General features: G+C 36.3%; 2 protein-coding genes across 2 annotated transcripts in view; one reads left to right on the top strand and one right to left on the bottom strand.

Annotated features, from left to right (window-relative positions):
* LOC5567316 (nose resistant to fluoxetine protein 6) overlaps positions 1-19,687 on the top strand; it is a 91,973-nt gene that overhangs the window by 58,820 nt on the left and 13,466 nt on the right. The window contains exon 2 of the mRNA XM_021839035.1: positions 1,933-2,585. Within this exon, the coding sequence (XP_021694727.1) occupies positions 1,933-2,585 (653 nt within the window). The remainder of the gene's footprint in view (positions 1-1,932; positions 2,586-19,687) is intronic.
* On the bottom strand, positions 2,511-3,183 carry LOC5565507. Its single transcript, XM_001649786.2, has 2 exons — positions 2,929-3,183; positions 2,511-2,863 (listed from the first exon to the last, which is right to left on the bottom strand). Exons 1-2 carry the CDS (start codon positions 3,140-3,142, stop codon positions 2,610-2,612), a joined length of 468 nt encoding a protein of 155 aa, XP_001649836.2. The 5' UTR covers positions 3,143-3,183; the 3' UTR covers positions 2,511-2,609.

Raw genomic sequence — 19,687 nt, 5'->3', positions numbered from 1 at the left:
AAAATTCTGAAAATCACAACTCAATGATCAATCTAGTCATCGTGTGTGTGTTCAAGAAGCTGAACATGAATACGAGAGCAACCAAAGGATGATTTGAGAACGCTCACAGAACTTCAGCGTTCAAAATGCGTCTCTGCCTTCTGTCACTTGAGTTTTTCGACAGTTGTCACTGGACTGGATTAGTGTGAGAGTCGACGGCTATAATCGATCGCGTACCATTAAAAATCGGTCAGCGTATCACAAATTGTACTTTTAGTTGACACTTTAGAGATCACTAAATTTTAGTCATATACGAAGTAACATATCCGATATCAGTATAAAATTATCGTCGATATCGTATTTTCAAATATCGATATCGGTACAGCACTATCTTTAAACATGGGTTCCTCAGATATCCGGGAATCTGTAAGAATTCTTTTAAGGCGTAAGAATCCATCATTCAATTAGCAAACACTAAACACCAGTTTTTCCGTTCGAATTCAAGGAAATCCTCATAAAAATTTATCATTGCATTATACATCAAGTGTAGTGCAATGATAGATTTTCACGAACATTGCTTCAAATTTGAGCAAAAACACTGGTTTTGGAAATTTGTGAAACGATTATGGTTATTTTCCTTGTAAAAGTCATTAATTTTAAAACGAAGTAGGGTGAGACGAAAGTACAGAAATTACAAAATAAACATGAATTAAAAATGGGTTGCAATTTAATTTAGTTTCAGACGAGATTTATGGTTGTTTGTTGAAAAAACTGAACTACAAAAAACAAGGCTATTCGCTTCACACCGCAGGCTACTGACTGATATCGCTACCAGCCATCTCCTCTCATTTATTTCATGTCTGGGTAAAGATATCTACAATTCATTAATTTACATACTACCTCTACAATTCTTACCCAAGACATCTCCACTGCAAGGTGTGTGATGTACCGTTTTGATTCATATTACGGACACTTAAGGCTTTAGTGAAGTATAACTCAGCATAGAGCATAAAACAAAAATCATTCTGTATGATTTATCAGCGTTATCGAGCGTCGGGAACCCTTAACTTTCAAATGGTAGGTGAAGAATACGCTTCCGCAACTTAAATAATTTTAAATAAATCGAAATATGTGGCCTTTTCGTGATTCTTATTTCGGACGCTTTCTCACTTTTGCCTCATATTCCGGACACTTTGCTTCGAATTCCGGACAGCTCATGGAAATCATTAATAGAAAAGTCAAACCATCAGTTGAAGTCGTCAAGCCACTAAAGAGACGTCTAAGGCAGTTGGACATTATAAGGTTGCAAAGATTTTTATGGAAAAAGCATATTAAAACGAGCATCGAAAGTGAGAACTTTTGAACAGCAAAAATTGAAACATTTCGTGTGAAATGTTTCCCATACAAAGTAGAGTGTCCGGAATTTGAAGCTGTCCGTAATATGATTCAAAACGGTACCTGCTTTCCAACATTGTTAAGGTTCTAATCGTCATTCTATAAGTGAGGTTCATGATTCAAGAATTTCTGAGAAATAGAAATCATACAGCTAACCTTGATCTTTCTATTCAAATTTGTACGCTTTCAGAATATTAATACCACTTCCTAGCAGATTTCCTTAATTAGAACAACCGTTCCTGCTATTCCATCATCCACTATAATGAAAAGATAGTACATATTGCTTTTTCCGGGTTCCAATTATCATAACTAGCAAATCTAGACCATTGTTGACACGCATCAGAACCGATCTGCGACCGCTCATATTTAATCAACCTTGTCTTGATGTTTACCTCCCTCCGTGGAGATAATCAATATGCCCGTCTAGTCGAGCGGCCAGAGCGCATGGAAGCACCGACACCAGCTTTGAATACTAATCGTGGCATCGCTTCGGTAAATTCGAAATTAGCCTAACACGAGCCTAACAACCATTTCCTTTCTCTCTTTTTTTACGCACAGTGCTGGACGCATCGGCCAAGTCCACGGCAGGGATCGAGTATGGTCAGATGTACCACTTAGGACACTATGATCAGTGTATGACCATCAACCGCGATCGAGACTCCGGCCTTCGGAAAGGAATCATCTCGCAGTATTGTTTGGCCGATGTTTACCTGGAAAGTTACCTGACGCGGACGCAGGTCTCCCGAATTGAGCGATTCAACGAAACCGCTTTGGTCCACTGGGGAGTTTGCATGCCGGCCAGCTGCTCGGAACGGGATGTAGTTCAAGTAGTGGAAGCGATCAGTGGATCAATAGCTGTTTCCATACCGAAAGACGCCTGCCATAGGGAAGTGATCGCGGAGCCATCTACCCTGGATATCGTCTACGTGTCGATCATCATGTTCTTCGTGCTGATGGTGGTATTGAGCACCCTGTATCACATCCAATCGATCTGCACCCGGAGAAATGAGAAGAAAACCACGATGGTCTATGTCCTGCGATCGTTTTCGATCATAGAAAACATCAAGAAGCTCGCACAGGACAGCAAAGACGATCACGGATTGGGATGCATCAATGGAATCAAGGCGGTGGCCATGTTCACCATACTGAGTGGCCACGCGTTGCTCTTCCTGTTCGGTGGCGCCGGATATAATCCGGGATTTTATTACGAGGTAAGTGCTTATCGCTAATACAGTTTACAATCCAAAGATTTGAACAGTGTAAGTGAAGTAATTGGTACTGTAGGCTTCGATGTTCAAATGGATGAATCGCTGACCGATTCCTCCGGACACGACGTACCCTTTGCCAAGATTGCTGCTCTGTTTGACGATCACCTGGACGTAAGTCACGACAGCTCCAACGCCGGACTGTGGATAGGCCAAGCTTAGCGTAACGTCCTGCAGCGTTGGCCACTGTTTGCTATCCGATTTGGTCGACACAAGACGATCACCTATAATCAACGACATGTTCTCAATTCTACACATTATACTCTCTTATGTTTTGCGATCTACCCACCTACGACCCGTTGTCCGAGGGTGTAGACCAGTTGTTGACCCACTTTGCCACTTGGACCCGGAAGTTGATTCCCAACAGTGAACACTCCGACATTTTTCTCCGCCTCGATCGTGGCCGAAATTTGATCGGATACATCGGCAAAGCCTGCTGGGATCGCTCCTACCGTAGCCAAAATGGCCACCGTCCAAACTAGAATCGTACGCTTACTGTGCATTTTGCTTACTGTGATTGAACGGGAAGTCAACGGCAGACTGACTAACGAGATCAATCAGTTTGCTGATGGTGCACACAGAATATAATTGCTTGACCGATGGTCAGCAGCAAACATGGGCGTGCCCAGGCTTTTATCAGGCAACGAGCGACCTCACCGTTTTTGAATAAATATTATAGTTTTTCGATGAAAATCTAGGGACATCTACCCTTTTTTTTACTTTCACAGGAGAGAAAATGAAATCCAAAACGCGAGTTGGTTCTATTTCTTGGTTGAGAACTGATCCATTAACTACTTGGACGATTCCTGAAGGTTGAATTGCTGCCCCATCGACTGACGATCTATCATTGGCCAGTTAACCCCGATCCTCACACTGCTTTCCTTATTTGTAGACGACTATAGAGTTATGCAATTATTTTAGTTTAGTTTACTTCCAAGAATTCTTTAAGATAACTTCCACCAGTTCCTTCAGCATAAATTCTACTATTCATTGAGAATCCCCAGAGGAATTCTCGGCATTCATTTGAGGTTTTGGACCATAAGGATAAGTGTTAATCTACATTCTACAAGTATGGCTGATGAATCTCAATTATTTATTTTTTTATTTTAAAACGTTCATTAGTATGATATACATTCATTTCTTACCTCTAGGTGTTCTCTGTCGGGAAACATTGGTTTCCTAATTTGGTAACATTTTGTTCCTGTTCATTCACAAAAAATAAATTTTCTTCAAGATGAACCAACCATCTGTTCAATATTACTTTTTCAAAAAGTTTGCTAATAGAGGAAAGTAATTTGATTGGACAATAGCTTAGGCAAATTTTGTTCGAAATTAGTTACTTAAAAATTTGGTTTCTCCTACTTGTGGCTTTTGAGGCTTTTCAAAATTTCAGCCAGAGTCCAATCGAAAAAAAAAATATTTTTAAACTTTTGTTTCTTATTTGAGAAAATATTTCCTTTTATGTCCCGTCAAATACTCGAGATTCTTATCGAGATCCTTTCAGAGGTACTAGCAATTTTTCTTTCGGCTTTTTTTTTAATTTTTGTTACATGACTTTATTTTCATGATTTCTCTCCTGAGGAATTTCTCTGGAGATTATTTATGAAATGCATCCAAGGATTCCTCCAAAATTGTCATGGTGTTCGCTGACCAACAACTACTCCAAGAATACAAGAATTTCTCTTAGATCACCAAAACTTCTTCAGTGTTTGTTCTAATAATATTTTTATGAACTTCTTCAAAACACTTACAGTAATTTACACATGAGCTCTTAAAGACTTAAAGAATCAATCCACAGATTTTTACAAAAGTTAACCCAATAATTCATCGAAAATTGTTACATATCTCGCATACTCTGAGATAACGCCCTAATACCATTGGTAACCACGTGTTTAGCTCGTTGTTTCTGAGCAAAAGAAAGAATAAGGATCCAAACCAACCTCACGGGCAGGTAGATAATGATCTTTTCTTCCCCATAGCGTTGTTAAATAGCATGAAAATCCATTCAAATTCCCAGAAACAACGAGCTACACACATGGTTACCAATGGCTTTTAGGGCGAGATCAGAAGTTATGCGAGATATGGGAGGTTGGGCGAATCTGGGCCCGGAATGTACACAGATGACCCATACATCATTTGACAGATCTAAATGAGATAAGAAAAAGTTGGTATTGGGCTAAAAATATTCGTCGAGGGAGAATCATTTGATTATTCTTTTGCTGATTGATTAAGAATAAAATAATATATTTTATTGTACACCTTTATATTAATGTTTTTAATAAAATTGTTGGGTTTACAGAAGAAGAGAAGAATTGAAATCGCTTTGATAAAAACTTCCTGCAATGTATTTAGGTTAACTTTTAGCAATTGCATATTTTTACCATTTTAACAACTTACGTTTAGTTCTTCTCCTGGTTTCTTTCAAACTTCTTGTAATTCCTCACTCCTGCTACTTCCTTGTTTAGAGTCTATATAATAGTCCTGTAAGTATTTATGCCATCTTTTTTCCGGTCCAAATAGTGCATACTTCTAGAAACTTACCGGCGTATCACAAGCATTAGATTTCAGTGGCAATTGCCTATTTGTCATGCACAGTATACAGTCTAACCTACATCAGTAGCAATGAATTAGGAACCTAGTTATATGTATTACATTTCATATTTTACCTGTTATTCGAATTCAAATGTTCATTTTATGGAATTCATTAGCGTTTATATAGAAAGTAATTTAGAATAGTTATAATTAATAAGTGAAAGCAAGTTTTAATAGGCAAATATTTTCAAAGCTAAACGATCACTCCGACATCTGGTGGCTAGTAGGAGAACCGGCAAAAAAGGGGTTTGGTTGAGAACTTACAGTGTGCAGCATAGGAAGGACCACACAATTTACACTTTTTCTCGGAATAGTTATTTTGTAGACGATCAGAGATCATTGAGAAACAGAATAAACTTTTTTTCCTTTGAAAATGTACAGATCCGGTCAGTGCTCATGTACGATTAGTGGGATAAAATTGGAAAATTGGTGTTTGGCAACATAGGTTATAAACTTCCGGATTCTTTGTTAGTGGTTAAATTTGTTGTGAAATCACACGTATGGCAAGAATAATGGTTCAAAATGAGTATGCCAATGGAAAATAGTTCAATAATCGATTGATTATGAACTAATTTTTGGGTTGAAGAATTGAATTTTGGACGTAAACAAACATTTTCAGTGACATTTCACTCGTTCTTCCTCAGTGACCTCTATGACGGTGGCGCACACGCAGCGAACTGGACTATCGAAATTTATACCACAGACAAACAGACGTAACACTTAGAACAAATCTCGATCAAAATCATAGTCACGAGGACATGTACGCCCAATGCTAAAACTAGTGCGTTTGGCCGACGGGCCAACAGATGGCGGTAGTGTGTAAACGTCAAACGCGAACAAAAACGATTCGAGCGCTGCGGGTGGCGGATTGGCCACCTACCATATTTTTGTATCGACCGTTAAAAAGGTGGTCGATGGACAATGGTGAGAGTGTGATGTCTGTTTGTCTGTGTTCATACATTTTGCCTTATGAGAGATGGAACGATTATCGCAGTACGAACGCTTTATGTATCGTCTTAGCATCACTTCACACCAAGGCGTCGATAGGCGCGGGGTGTACGCACGAGCCTATCGATCGCAAGGTCCTTGGTTCGATTCCAGGTTGCCGCGAAAACTATTTTTGTTTTCAAATTTCGGTTTCATAAGGCAAATTTAGGAATTTCAACCCGATTCCTTGTGGCGAATTTTCATAAGGGTTTCCTATGTTTATCGATAGTCCATTTGCCTGAGTGCATTATATTTGCCTATTGATAAGACAATAATTTGTGACACACGCGGAACGTCTTCTGTATCGCAATCAGTTTTGTCATTCTCTTTGACGTTGGATGACGTTTCCCCACGTATTAGGTTGCCATATTTATCAGTTTGATCAGATGTAAGACGCGCCGACCGAGGGGTCGTCTTCTTCTTCTTCTTCTTCCTGGCGTTACGTCCCTACTAGGACAGAGTCTGCTTCTCAGCTTAGTGTTCTTATGAGCACTTCCACAGTTATTAACTGAGAGCTTACTATGCCAATGACCATTTTTGCATGTGTATATCGTGTGGCAGGTACGAAGATACTCTATGCCCTGGGTAGTCGAGAAAATTTCCAACCCGAAAAGATCCTCGACCGGTGGGATTCGAACCCACGACCCTCAGCTTGGTCTTGCTGAATAGCTGCGCGTTTACCGCTACGGCTATCTGGGCCACCGAGGGGTCGTCACAAAAATGAATTAAGACTTTGATTCAAAGATGAGAGAACTGTACCTACATGGCATTAACTACAATTGCTCAACTGTTTTGTAACCGATTTATTGGGTATTATTTTGTGGGCAATACGCTCAAATGATTATTAAACTTCAAGCAAAAAAAAATCAGCACCATTCGATGAAAAACAACTGAGAAACTGTGGTTGGAGAAAAGTGGACGGTGCCTAATAAGAGAACTGATTGTAACTGATTTTGCTAAAGTAGGTACATATTACTCAAGAAGGGGTTTTCCAAAGAGTTCTAATAAGCCATCAGCTTAACCTCTTTTTTTAATTTCTTTATTAGTATCATTCCAAACATTACATTCATTTCTTAAATCTAGGTGTTCTGTGTTATTAGACAATACTATCATCCTAATTTGATAAAACAAATTTAAGATTTTATTAACATTTTGTTAACAACATATTACATTTCATTTGCCGTAGCGGAAGCTCGTTGGTTGCTATTGTCCAGCATTCGGAGGCAGTCATTTCCTTCGCTGCCTTACAACTCCGTACCTATGCTGTGGTGGTGGTCATACGATTTTTTCCTACTTTGTATGAAAATCCGAAAATTGGCACAGATTTCTTGTAGGTCAAAAATTAGTGCTTTTCACTACAACTTTTTTTTTTTCAAATTAGCTTGTATGGCGATTTATTTGCTCAATTTAAAACAGAACTGAAAGTTTACAAAAGAGCGGTTCCATTTGAGTTCGAATGTCGGTTTACTTTTGTATTTTTTGATTTGGCTGAAATTTGGCATATGCTTTCTTTATACCCAAAAATGCCTATTTGCATCATCGGTTCGCAATTTTTACCCTAGCGTTACTTTTAAGAAGGGCCTAAGAAAAGAGCCTTAACAATTTTCAAAAAATTAAAACATAGAAACTTTTTGTCTGATCGGTTTGGTGTCTTCGGCAAAGTTTTAGGTTATTACTTGTTTTAATTATGAAACGTGGTTTACGGCCAACCAGCCGAGTGGAAGTTTAACAACTACCGAAAAGCTAAACATTACATATAATTTGCAATTGGATTAGATGGACAAATTGATGTGAAGATTTGCGAAAAAGTTACACGTCTTCTCAGTGAGAATAGAACTCACGACTCCCCGATCTCTAGTTGGGGCGCGTTAACCACTACGCCATGAGAGGGTCCTATAACACTTCCCCGAATACCATTACCCCGAAAACCATCTCCCCGAAAACCAGTACCCCGAAAACCATTACCCCGAATGCAACGTTACCCCGAATGACACATCACCCCGAAAACCATTACCCCGAAAACCAGTTCCCCGAATGCGACACTTCCCCGAAAGTCAGTTATGCACATCAAGAAATTCTTCAAAGACGCTCGCGGATTTGAGCCTAAAATTCCATCTCTCTCGTTCTATGTACGACAAGCGAGGTTTTTCCTGGCAGTGTTAAAATAATTGTCGGCATAATAACTACTAACATTTCTATCTGTAATTTTTTATTCTTTCAATCATCGGCTGTTCTTTCGAGGTTGTATAATGCCAGAGTTTACGTTTTAACCAATGATTTTCCCTTCTTTGAGTTATAGAACAGCCGAGTTGTACTGTTTTAGTTAAATTTTGAGTGATAGCCGAAAAAAAAAATTGTCTTGAGCGAAATTCAAAGTTGACAGTGACTTCAGACGGGCGACTTTGAAAATAAGCTCCTGCATTACTTGTCAGTATTACATCTTGTAGGTATTACAACTTCCAAGAAGAGAATTGTCCTTCTTTTAACTATCGACTATTCTTTCAAAAGTTGCGCTTGTATAGTGACTACCGGCATCATAATTTTTAACGTTTTCATCAATGATTTTTTCTTCTTTTATCATCGGCTGTTCTTTAGCGATGCATTTATAAATAGTTGTCAGTATAATAGTCTAGTGCCATTCCAGAATAAGTTGATCATCAATTGATATAACGCTTTTGAAAGAGGGCGGTAGAGGTCTCTGACATTAACATGTGAAAACAAATTCAGTACCAGCATTATCAGCAGTTCGAAAAATGTAACAATGAATCTGTGAACACAGCCATCCTCACAAAATTAAATTAATAAATCTTTGATAACAAGAACACGAATTCAAATAAAAATCAAGTAGTAAATTGTATTTCATTTACGGCTTCCAGGCTAGTACCGTTATCTAATATCATTGAGTAAAGTATATTTTGAAGTAGGGAACACTTCGTCATATAGAGGAGGAGTTTTCTACTTCCGAATCTTTAGATTCTTTTTGTCATATACATTAGCGACAATTTGATAGACAATGACATCCAACGAACAAGAGAAGACGTGCTTAACCTCAACTAATTATTAAAAAAATGTATGGTGTTGATTTGTCGAATCTTCATTTTGAATTTTTCGGGGCAAGAAAATTCGAGGTTATGGTCCATTCGGGAAAATGGTATTCGGGGTAACGGACTATTCGGGGTAATGGATTTCGGGGTATTGGTTTTCGGGGTACTTGACCATTCGGGGTATTGACTTTCGGGGTGATGGTTTTCGGGGTAATGGTATTCGGGGAAGTGTTATAGGATCCATGAGAGGACTCATGAACGCAGAAGTTAACCTGAATTCGATTTCAGCTCAATAATCACGTGGTCCTCTTTCGCAAAGTGCAAATTTACTGAAAACTCACAACTTTTGTTTGTTTTCGGATGTTTTTCAAGTTGATAAAATAAACAATATTTTTTTCTGAAAGCATTTTATTTCATGTTCTTATACAATGATGGAGCATCCTATTTTGATACAGATTTCTTACTTTTTCAAAATGTTTACATTTTTTTTACTACCATTACAGTTTGAAAATTGCCTAACTTCTATTCTATCTACGGAAATTTATTCCAGAAATGAATGGTATTTTTGTGTTCCCTGAATGGTTATTTCTTTCGAATATTGTTCATTAAGCTGTTCCTTGATATGTTCATACTCTGTTGTAGTTGCATAAGAAAAGAAAATTTGTGTTAGTTGCTCCTCCTTTCGCTTTTGACCCAATCAAATAATTCCTTGGCATTTTTGATGGGATGTTCACGTTCTTTGGCTAGACTAGCCCGTTGGAATTCGTTGTCTCAATCGATGTTGCTGACGTTGCTTCTACTAGAAACATTCAAGTTGGAGTGCGTTGATTCTATTGAAGTTGCTGACGTTACTTCCAATGACTCTTGACTAGGAATATTCATATTGGAATCTGTTGACTGTATTGAAGTTGCTGATGCTTCTATTATTTCCTCTTCCACGCAAACATCTTCCTCTTCACTACTTGATAAGTCATCACTGCTTGATAATGCTGTTCTTTTGGCCAATTGTAAACGAGACGAATCGCAAATTTTAAATTGTTTATTAAGCTGATTTTCATGTGCAAATAGTTCAACAAATTTGGCATTATTACTTTTCGTGAGATTTCGGTAACTTTTTGAACACTTTTTTGAAAACACATTTACACAACCTTTGTTGATGGTGTTCATTTTATACTTCATTGTTCTAAGCTATCTTTTACTTTTCACTCGATTGTCACTTGCATGTTTATCACTTGCTTGTGTCTTTGCTGTATCAGCTCTTTTTTTATACCAACATGGGTACTTGAATCAACTATTAGGTACGTTTCTGTCCGACCACAAAAATATACCAACGTGCTTTAAGAAAACATCCGGTATATTTGTGTGAGACAACTGGGTACGTTACACCTCTACTCATAAAGCTTTTGTTTTCGAATGGAAATATTTCATTATCTTAAATCGATATAAATGCAACGTATTGATTGCTTTATATTCGTTATTTTTTAGCTTTGAACATTTTGTTCCATATTTTCTTGATAATTACATATCAAAATATCACAATGTTGAATGTTGAAGTTGTGTTTCGTTAAAAAAAAATAAATAAATCATTTTTACAGGGCACATTTTTTATTTCGCCTCATACCATGAAAAATTACCAAATCAATATTTTTTCAAACATTTTAGTCAAAAATTATCTGCTCTTTCATACAATGAACAAATTTCTAGGCTTATGAGCCTCGAAAAACATTCGAAAATGACCGAAAATTGAAAATTATATCATAATTTTGTATTAAAATCGCTGTATCTTTAAAACGGTAAAAGTTAGCCTGATTTTCCCGTATACCTTTTTTGTTGTAAATTTTGCGTACTGTCGTAAAATCGAGTTGAAAAACATTTAGAAAGTTTATTATGACCATTTTCAAAAATTCACCTTTTTAAAAAAAACATAACTTTTTTGTCCATGATTTCTCCATCTTGACCCACTGTGCAAAAGACTTCATTTTTTGTCTACTTCAACATATAAAAATTAAATTAAAATAAATACGAGTTTTGAGAGAATTGATTTATAAGCTTTATTTTCGAAATATAAAACAATACAACATATTTGTTACAGTGTATATTTTTTTCAGATACAGGTGTGTTCCGTTTTTATCACGTTCCGATTTTGTCACGCTCCGATTTTGTCACGTTCCGATTTCGTCAACAAATTATTCCGTTTTTATCAACACAAAAAAATGTTTTTTTCTTATTTTTTAAAAAAGCTTGGAATATAAACTCTAAACTTATCTGAAGCTATTTAAATGTTTTTCCATAGCCTCAGGGTTGAATTTTCGACATTATGTTGGTGTTGATCACCTACGGTACATGGTAGGTGTCAAGTCATATACGATTCAATAAGGTTTGATGATTTTGATCAATTAGAGTTTTCAAATTTAACATGGGCTGATGGACAAGATTGATGCATCTTTCAACATTCGAGAGTTGCACTGGCCACGTCCTAGCAACCAAACTTCACAGAGCTCTTCTGCGATGCTAAAATGAGGCGATTTTGATGTTTTATTGAGGAGTAAAAATTGCACTCAACATTTTCAACACAGATCCTCAAACGATTCGAATGAGAGTTCAAAAAAGTACGAGGATTTTTTTTCTGGTAAACTTTCTCTCTTGTTGATAAGGTCATATTTACCCACACTTTGAAAGAAAGCTTGAGTGTCCCGCCCGAACAAAACAGCACTCGCAGAGTTGTTATGGAACTTTTGTTATTGAATTTTGCTCTGTTCTGCATCTTTCTCGCTGATTTTTCGATGTCTCTCTGCTTAGTATTATTCCAGTCTCACGCAAAGAGGTAACGGTAGCCCGCTGCTCTGGAGTATGTTACTGAACTCTGATGATGTACAGGAGTATAATCAAGTCTACTAGCATCGTCTGAAATTCGTGTTGCAGAGATCTCTCCTTATTCTTATATAAGATGGCATCATATAATTTTCTATGTGAATGTGATAGGCATATATCAATGAGAATGATCTGTTCTTTGTTATAAATAATATACCTGAGAATGAACTCAACAATATTTAACCCGTATAGGCCTGAGTGAAAGCAAAAATACTGAAACCCTCACCTCTTAGCAAATTCGTTACGGATTCAAATGATATTTTGTCAGTTCACTGGTCCACATATCTAGTTTCTAGAAGTAGCCAGAGGAACTCGGAAATATTCCTGTGGCCGGAGTTACTCCGGTGGGTCACTGGGTCAAGTCGGGTAAAAAAGGGTTATTTTTTGGGCCATGCCAAGTTACATTTATTTATTTGCAATGACAATCATTTTAATTTGCATAAATCATTAAAATCTGATATTCAACATTATAAATTAAGAGTTTTGCACCGTTTAAAATATACCGGATGTGACCATTCGGACGTAATGCCCAGAAGAACCGGCTATAGATTTGTTGGATACTAAACCGTTTCCATTCTCGAAAAGTAGAAATCAAACATAATTGTGCACCAAAATGCATTCCCATAAGCTTGGCACAGATGTTCAGATATAAATTGGCTACTCTATCGTAAGTTTGTGGCGTCCCGGGACCCGAAAATGGTTATTTGTAGGATTAGACAAATGAAAAACTCATAGTGATCCAATTGAATCGTTTCTCAAAAAGTTACACTAATGCAATTTTCTTAAAATTCCGTCATGTAGTGGCCACATTATAGCCTATTCTTGAAATTATCTTTGACTTGAAATTTGCCTACCTCCAGGGGCACAAACGCACAGTACCCTTCTCACCCGACCTGACCCAATGATCCTCCGGAATAACTCCGGCCACATGAATATTTTCGCGTTCCACTGTCCATTTCTAGAAACTAGATAGGTGTGCCAGTACACTGACAAAAAATCATTGGAATCCATTAAGAATTCCTTAATCGGTGAGGGTTTTAGAATTTTTGCTTTCACTCAGGCCTATACGGGTTAACGTTCAACGCTCCGTCATCGCAATCATCGTCATCATTGAATCTTCAAAAGCAGTTTTTCTGTTCAAAACTGAAAATTATTCGATGAAAATCTGTTCACTGTGTTTCGCTTGGTGAATAGAATACAATGAACATATTTCCGAGTAAAAATTCTTTATTTTGTACGAAAAAACTGCTTTTGAAAATTCCGAAATCAATGACGGATCCTGCCCCCTTAAGCAAAGGAACATTACCGAGTTCATTTTATTTTTGATAAGATTGTCGATCCCGTCATAGTTTGTACATTATCTTCCATCTCTCAAACTCGATAACATTACACAGATTATAGCATTAGCATTAGCCATTGATTAGGTCCTGTTTCAAGGGTAGGGAAAGAGGTCCAGCAAAACTTAACAATCTATTGAAATACTTGGAATCTTCATATAATAAGTTTGCATCAGGGAAGAGAGGAAAGGACTGATGGCTAACAGTTTGAGAAATTGTTGATACTGAATCGTCTCACGTCACGCATGTTCCCATCCAAAATTTGTTGGGATCTTGATTTTTGAGCGGACACACATCTCTTCATGGAGACCAACAGTTTAATAAAGAGCTTATACCAACTACGCTTATTCATAAACCTTAGAAAAAGAGATTCTAACGAAAAAGTTCTATCTTGGTTATGCTTGTTCTGGAGTTTGTACACTTTTGTGTTCTTGATAAACCTATTCAACATCGTTTAACCAACACAATAGTAGGATTTTAATTTAGGTTAGTACTAGCCAATTCGTGATTCAACGTAGTGCTAAACGGTAAAGGTGACGCTGTTCTAGAATGGCGATTAGTGCATCGAAGTCAAAGTTGGTAGTGATAGTGAAGAAAAATAACACAATCATTCTACAGAATAGATTTTGACAATAAAAAGCACAGGAAATCGTAAATTATTAATTTAAGCTTGCAAAACTATCGCAACATATCCCCACATTTAATCACCAATCGGATGTCAAATGTGCGCAAAATGTACCTTAGAAAAAAAAAACTCTCAGTTGATAACTGTGGAAGTGTTAATAAGAACAGTAAGCTGAGAAAAAGGCTCTTCCTCAGTTGGGATGTAATGTCTGTATGGCATTACATCCCAACTGAGGAAAAGCCTTTTTCTCAGGTTACTGTTTTTTTTTTAAAGCAAAAGGATGAGCGTGGACAGAAGAAAAAGAAATTGTTTCGTGTCAAATCTTTCTTGAAAAAAAAGACAATTATCAGCTTGACCCACTTCCTTGTAGTTATTTTTACAAATATGACGCATCTCATTATGTACAGCACATTTATGTGATTGTCAGTTTAATATTTCATATTAAAAACAATGAATATCTAATCAACAAAACTTAAACTATTAGAGATTTATCGCATCGCAATAATCATATTGATTGATTGGAGTCTGATTATACGAATGAACAATCTTAATACCAATCACAGCTCCGAAACATCAATACTGTGCATTTATATCATGAAATTGTGTATTATCCTGGCAAAACTGCAATTTTGTTTTAAAATTTGTAAAATATTTTGTCTAAGAAAATTATTCCGTTTTTGTCACGATTCCGTTTTTATCAACTGGAAATTGCCGATCGTGTTGATAAAAACGGAACATACCTGTAGTTCCAACAATTTGGGAAGACACCAAACTGATCGGACAAACCGTTTCTAAGTTTTAATTTTTTGAAAATTATTAAGGAATTTTTACTTAGGCCCTTCTCAAAAGTAAGGCTAGAGTCAAAATGGCGAACCGATGATGCAAAAAGGCATTTTTGGGCATAAAGAAAGCATGTGCAAAATTTCATCCAAATCAAAAAATATAAAATGAAATTTGGGAAAAAAGTTGCCATTTTCTGTGGAACCGCTCAAAATAATCATCAACATAGTTCATAATACTTTTTGATTATGATTTATCGTTTACGGCTAACCAGTCGAGTGAAAATTTGGACAACTACCGTAAAACTAAATATTACATATACTTTGCAATTGGATTAAACGGACAAATTGATGTGGAATTACACGTCTACTCGGTGAGAATCGAACTCACGACTCCCTGTTCACTAGATAGGGCGCGTTACCCCTACACCACGAGAGGACTCATGGACGCAGAATTCAACCTGAATTCGATTTCAACTCATTAGTCTTTTGCAAAGCGCACCTTTTTTGGAAGAATTTGAATTGACTGCAGGCATGTTGACAAAAACGATTTGATCGTTATTTTATCATGCAATTTTCCTAAACGATATTAAAGTCAATTTCTGCAAGCTTGGTGAATTAAATCACTGAATCATAGTTAAAATCCTGTGTGAACAATAATAAATCCAGTATTTAACGCAACTTTGGCGAACTGAAGCTCAAAATTGTGACGTTCTGAAACATTTCTGACAGCAGCATAAGATTTAGCAACCACAAATTTACTAGAGACACATGGTTTGATCTTTGAGACACGTAAAAGCGTTTTTTGTTACACTTATCAAGAGCAATTTATAAAAAAATATTTTAATTTATTATTAAAATTATTTGATAACATATTACAACATTCGAAAATTTCCGATTTTATTTTCCATTGACAAACGGGTTGCTGACTAGCTACGCCCATGGAAGGTACACCAGACAGTGCCCTGTTCTGGGGCAGAGTGGGATCCTACTCGATTGCTCAAATTTCAATGCATCCAATTGTAACGAAAGCGATCATGAATTCGACTCTGGACTGATAATAATCGTTCACGCGCTATGGTGAATCCCAAGAATAATCTTGGTTCTTCTGTGGGAATATAGTACAGTCAAACCACCAGAAGTAGATCTCTCAGCATGGATATATCAATGTTTGTGTGGCCCATCATTGAAACCTAGGAGTGATGGTTCAAGAATGGTTTGATTTCCTTTCATAAGTCGATATCACGTCATGCAATATCGACTTACAGATGCTTGACTGTCGTAAGCGAACCGCTGAATTTGCATAATCAAAGAACTGCTGATACTGTTATTGTTGACTTTGACACTTTCTGTTGATTACATCATTGTATTTGTACAGTGATTCCCGAAATGCTGGACGCATTGCACATTGTAAGCAAAACATCTTTAGTCTGGCATTTTTTTAATTTCATTTCTATCAACTGGTTCAAACCAGAAACGCATCTTCAATCTAACGCAACTGATTCTGATTGTACGCGTAATATATAGGAGCTGTGTTTCGATAATAATCCAATTCCAATTCTGGCTTTCTACTTCACAGTTTTCCACATTTCGTGTTTTTCATTTTTACAGTTTACCTTCTTCTAAACGAAATGTTCTTGTTTTCCTTCTTAATTTTATTTTACAATTTTTTGCTTTCTGTGTCTTTATTTTCCATATTCCAGTGGGAATGGAAAAAGTAATGGAAATGGAAATGTGGAAAAGGAAATGCGGAACTAGATATGTGGAAGTAGAAATCCAGTCCATTTCCAATATATAGTCGTTTTTCAATTCCTCTTCAATTAAATTTTCATTTATTTTCAATCCATCTTCAGTTTATTTCCAGTCCCTTTATAATGTATTTCTATTACTGAATCATTTTCAGTCCCTTTCTTTTCCTGTCTAGTTATCTTCCATTTTATAGTTTTCAATTTTCTAAATATGAATATGTATTCCATTTTCCGTTTGCTTTTTTGAATTGTATAGTTTTTTGTTTTCTATTTTACTGTTGCTTGCTTTCCTCTTCCCATTTTCCACTTTTTGCTTTCCTCCAATATATAGCCCTTTTTCAATTTTTAGCCTATCTTCAGTTCATGGCCAATCCCTTTATACTGGATCTCCATTACCAATTTATTTTCAGTACACCTCCATTCCATTTTCAATCTCTTTGCAGACGCTTTCCAGTCCATTTTCCATTGTAGTTTCCAATTTTCTAAATTTCCATATTTCAGTTTCTGACTACAATTTTCCTGTTTTCATTTTTTGATTCTAAATTTTCCATTTTCAATTTCCCTTCTTAATTTTAATTTTCCATTTTTCGTTTTCTATTTTGAGCTCCTCATATCCCGGCTTTCCAGCTTTCATTTTTCACTTTTCCATTTCACTGTCTTACATATTACCATTTTGCAGTTTTCCTCCTTCTAAATTTCCATTTTCCAGTTTTCAGTATCCATTCCGGTCTATTTCATTTTTCAGTTTCCAATTTCAAGTTTCTAGTTTCCAGTGTCCACTGTCCATTTTCCACTCTCCACATTCCAGTATTCATTTTCCGATTTCCACTCTCCACTTTCCACTTTCCACGTTCCACTTTCCAATTTCAAATCTCCACTCTACACTTTCCACTATCTATTTTTCACTCTCCAGTATCCATTTCCAGTCAATTTTATTTTCCAGTTTCAAGTTTCCAGTGTCCAGTGTCCAGTTTCCGGTCTCCAATTTCGACGTTCTACTTTCCACTGTCCACTTTCCACTCTCCACTTTCCACACTCCAGCTCCCATTTTCATTTTCCAGTTTGCAGTTTTCAATTTCAAGATTCCAGTACACTTTCTTTTATTAAATTTAGAGGAGGGATTATGAGAGTATGTTTAAGAGAAAAAAAAACTACTAATTGAAATTTAACACTTCACTTTCGCAAAAAAAAAATGCTAAAATCACTAGTAAGGCGAGCAAATACCTTTAAACTCTAATATGTAGCTTATCTTGACAGATAAGCCTATTTCTTCTGTGACTTACAGGCTTCTTCAGTGTCGAGCTCTTGTTTAGTAGTTGTTTTCTCTTAAGATTCCAGTGTCCAGTTTACAGTCTCCAATTTAGACTTCCTACTTTCCACTGTCTATTTTCAACTCTCCACTTTCCACTGTCCCCTTTTCAATTTCCACTCTTCACTTTCTATTTTCCACTTACCACGTACCACTTATCACTTTCCACTTACCACTTACCATTTTCCAGTTTCCAGCTTTCAATTTCAAGTTTCAAGTTTCAAGATTCCAGTATCCAGACTGGGAACTAGTCTCTAATTGCGACTTTCTATTTTCCACTCTCCAGTCCATTTCATTTTCCAGTTTAAAGTTTCTAGTCTCCAATTTCGACGTTCTACATTCCACTGTCCACTCTCCACTTTCCACTTTCCATTCTCCAATTTCCACTTTCCACTCTCCATTTTCCACTCACTCCAGCTTCTATTTTCATTTTCCAATTTCCAATTTCAACTTTCAAGGTTCCAGTGTCCATTTTCCAGTCTCCAATTTCGACTTTCTACTTTCCACTGTCTATTTTCAACTCTCCACTATCCACATTTCCCTTTCAACTTTCTTATTCTACTCTCCACTCTCCACTTTCCAGTTTTCATTTTCCAGTTTTCATTTGCCATTTTCCATTTTCCATTTTCCATTTTCCATTTTCCATTTTCCATTTTCCACTTTCCACTTTCCATTTGCCATTTTCCATTTTCCATTTTCCATTTTCCATTTTCGATTTTCCATTTTCCATTTTCCATTTTCCATTTTCCATTTTCGATTTTCCATTTTCCATTTTCGATTTTCGATTTTCCATTTTCCATTTTCCATTTTACATTTTCCATTTTCCATTTTCCATTTTACATTTTCCATTTTACATTTTCCATTTTCCATTTTCCATTTTCCACTTTCCATTTTCCATTTTCCATTTTCGATTTTCGATTTTAGATTTTCGATTTTCCATTTTCGATTTTCCATTTTCGATTTTCCATTTTCCATTTTCCATTTTCGATTTTCCATTTTCCATTTTCGATTTTCGATTTTCGATTTTCGATTTTCCATATTCCATATTCCATTTTCCATTTTCCATTTTCCATTTTCCATTTTCCATTTTCCATTTTCCATTTTCCATTTTCCATTTTCCATTTTCCATTTTCCATTTTCCATTTTCCATTTTCCATTTTCCATTTTCCATTTTCCATTTTCCATTTTCCATTTTCCATTTTCCATTTTCCATTTTCCATTTTCCATTTTCCATTTTCCATTTTCCATTTTCCATTTTCCATTTTCCATTTTCCATTTTCCATTTTCCATTTTCCATTTTCCATTTTCCATTTTCCATTTTCCATTTTCCATTTTCCATTTTCCATTTTCCATTTTCCATTTTCCATTTTCCATTTTCCATTTTCCATTTTCCATTTTCCATTTTCCATTTTCCATTTTCCATTTTCCATTTTCCATTTTCCATTTTCCATTTTCCATTTTCCATTTTCCATTTTCCATTTTCCATTTCCATTTTCCATTTTCCATTTTCCATTTTCCATTTCCATTTTCCATTTTCCATTTTCCATTTTCCATTTTCCATTTTCCATTTTCCATTTTCCATTTTCCATTTTCCATTTTCCATTTTCCATTTTCCATTTTCCATTTTCCATTTTCCATTTTCCATTTTCTAAATTCCTGTTTTCAGTTTCCAGTGTTGAGTTTCCAATTCAAAGAGTTTTTAGTTTCCATTGTACTGTTTCCAGTTTCTAATTTTTGTCTGTTTCACAGTCTTCCA

The sequence above is a fragment of the Aedes aegypti genome, chromosome 1, assembly GCF_002204515.2.
Source record: "Aedes aegypti strain LVP_AGWG chromosome 1, AaegL5.0 Primary Assembly, whole genome shotgun sequence".
In the NCBI taxonomy this organism is placed as follows: Eukaryota; Metazoa; Arthropoda; class Insecta; order Diptera; family Culicidae; genus Aedes; species Aedes aegypti.
Note: the sequence above shows the minus strand (reverse complement) of the source record. Positions and strands in the feature narration are given on the sequence as shown.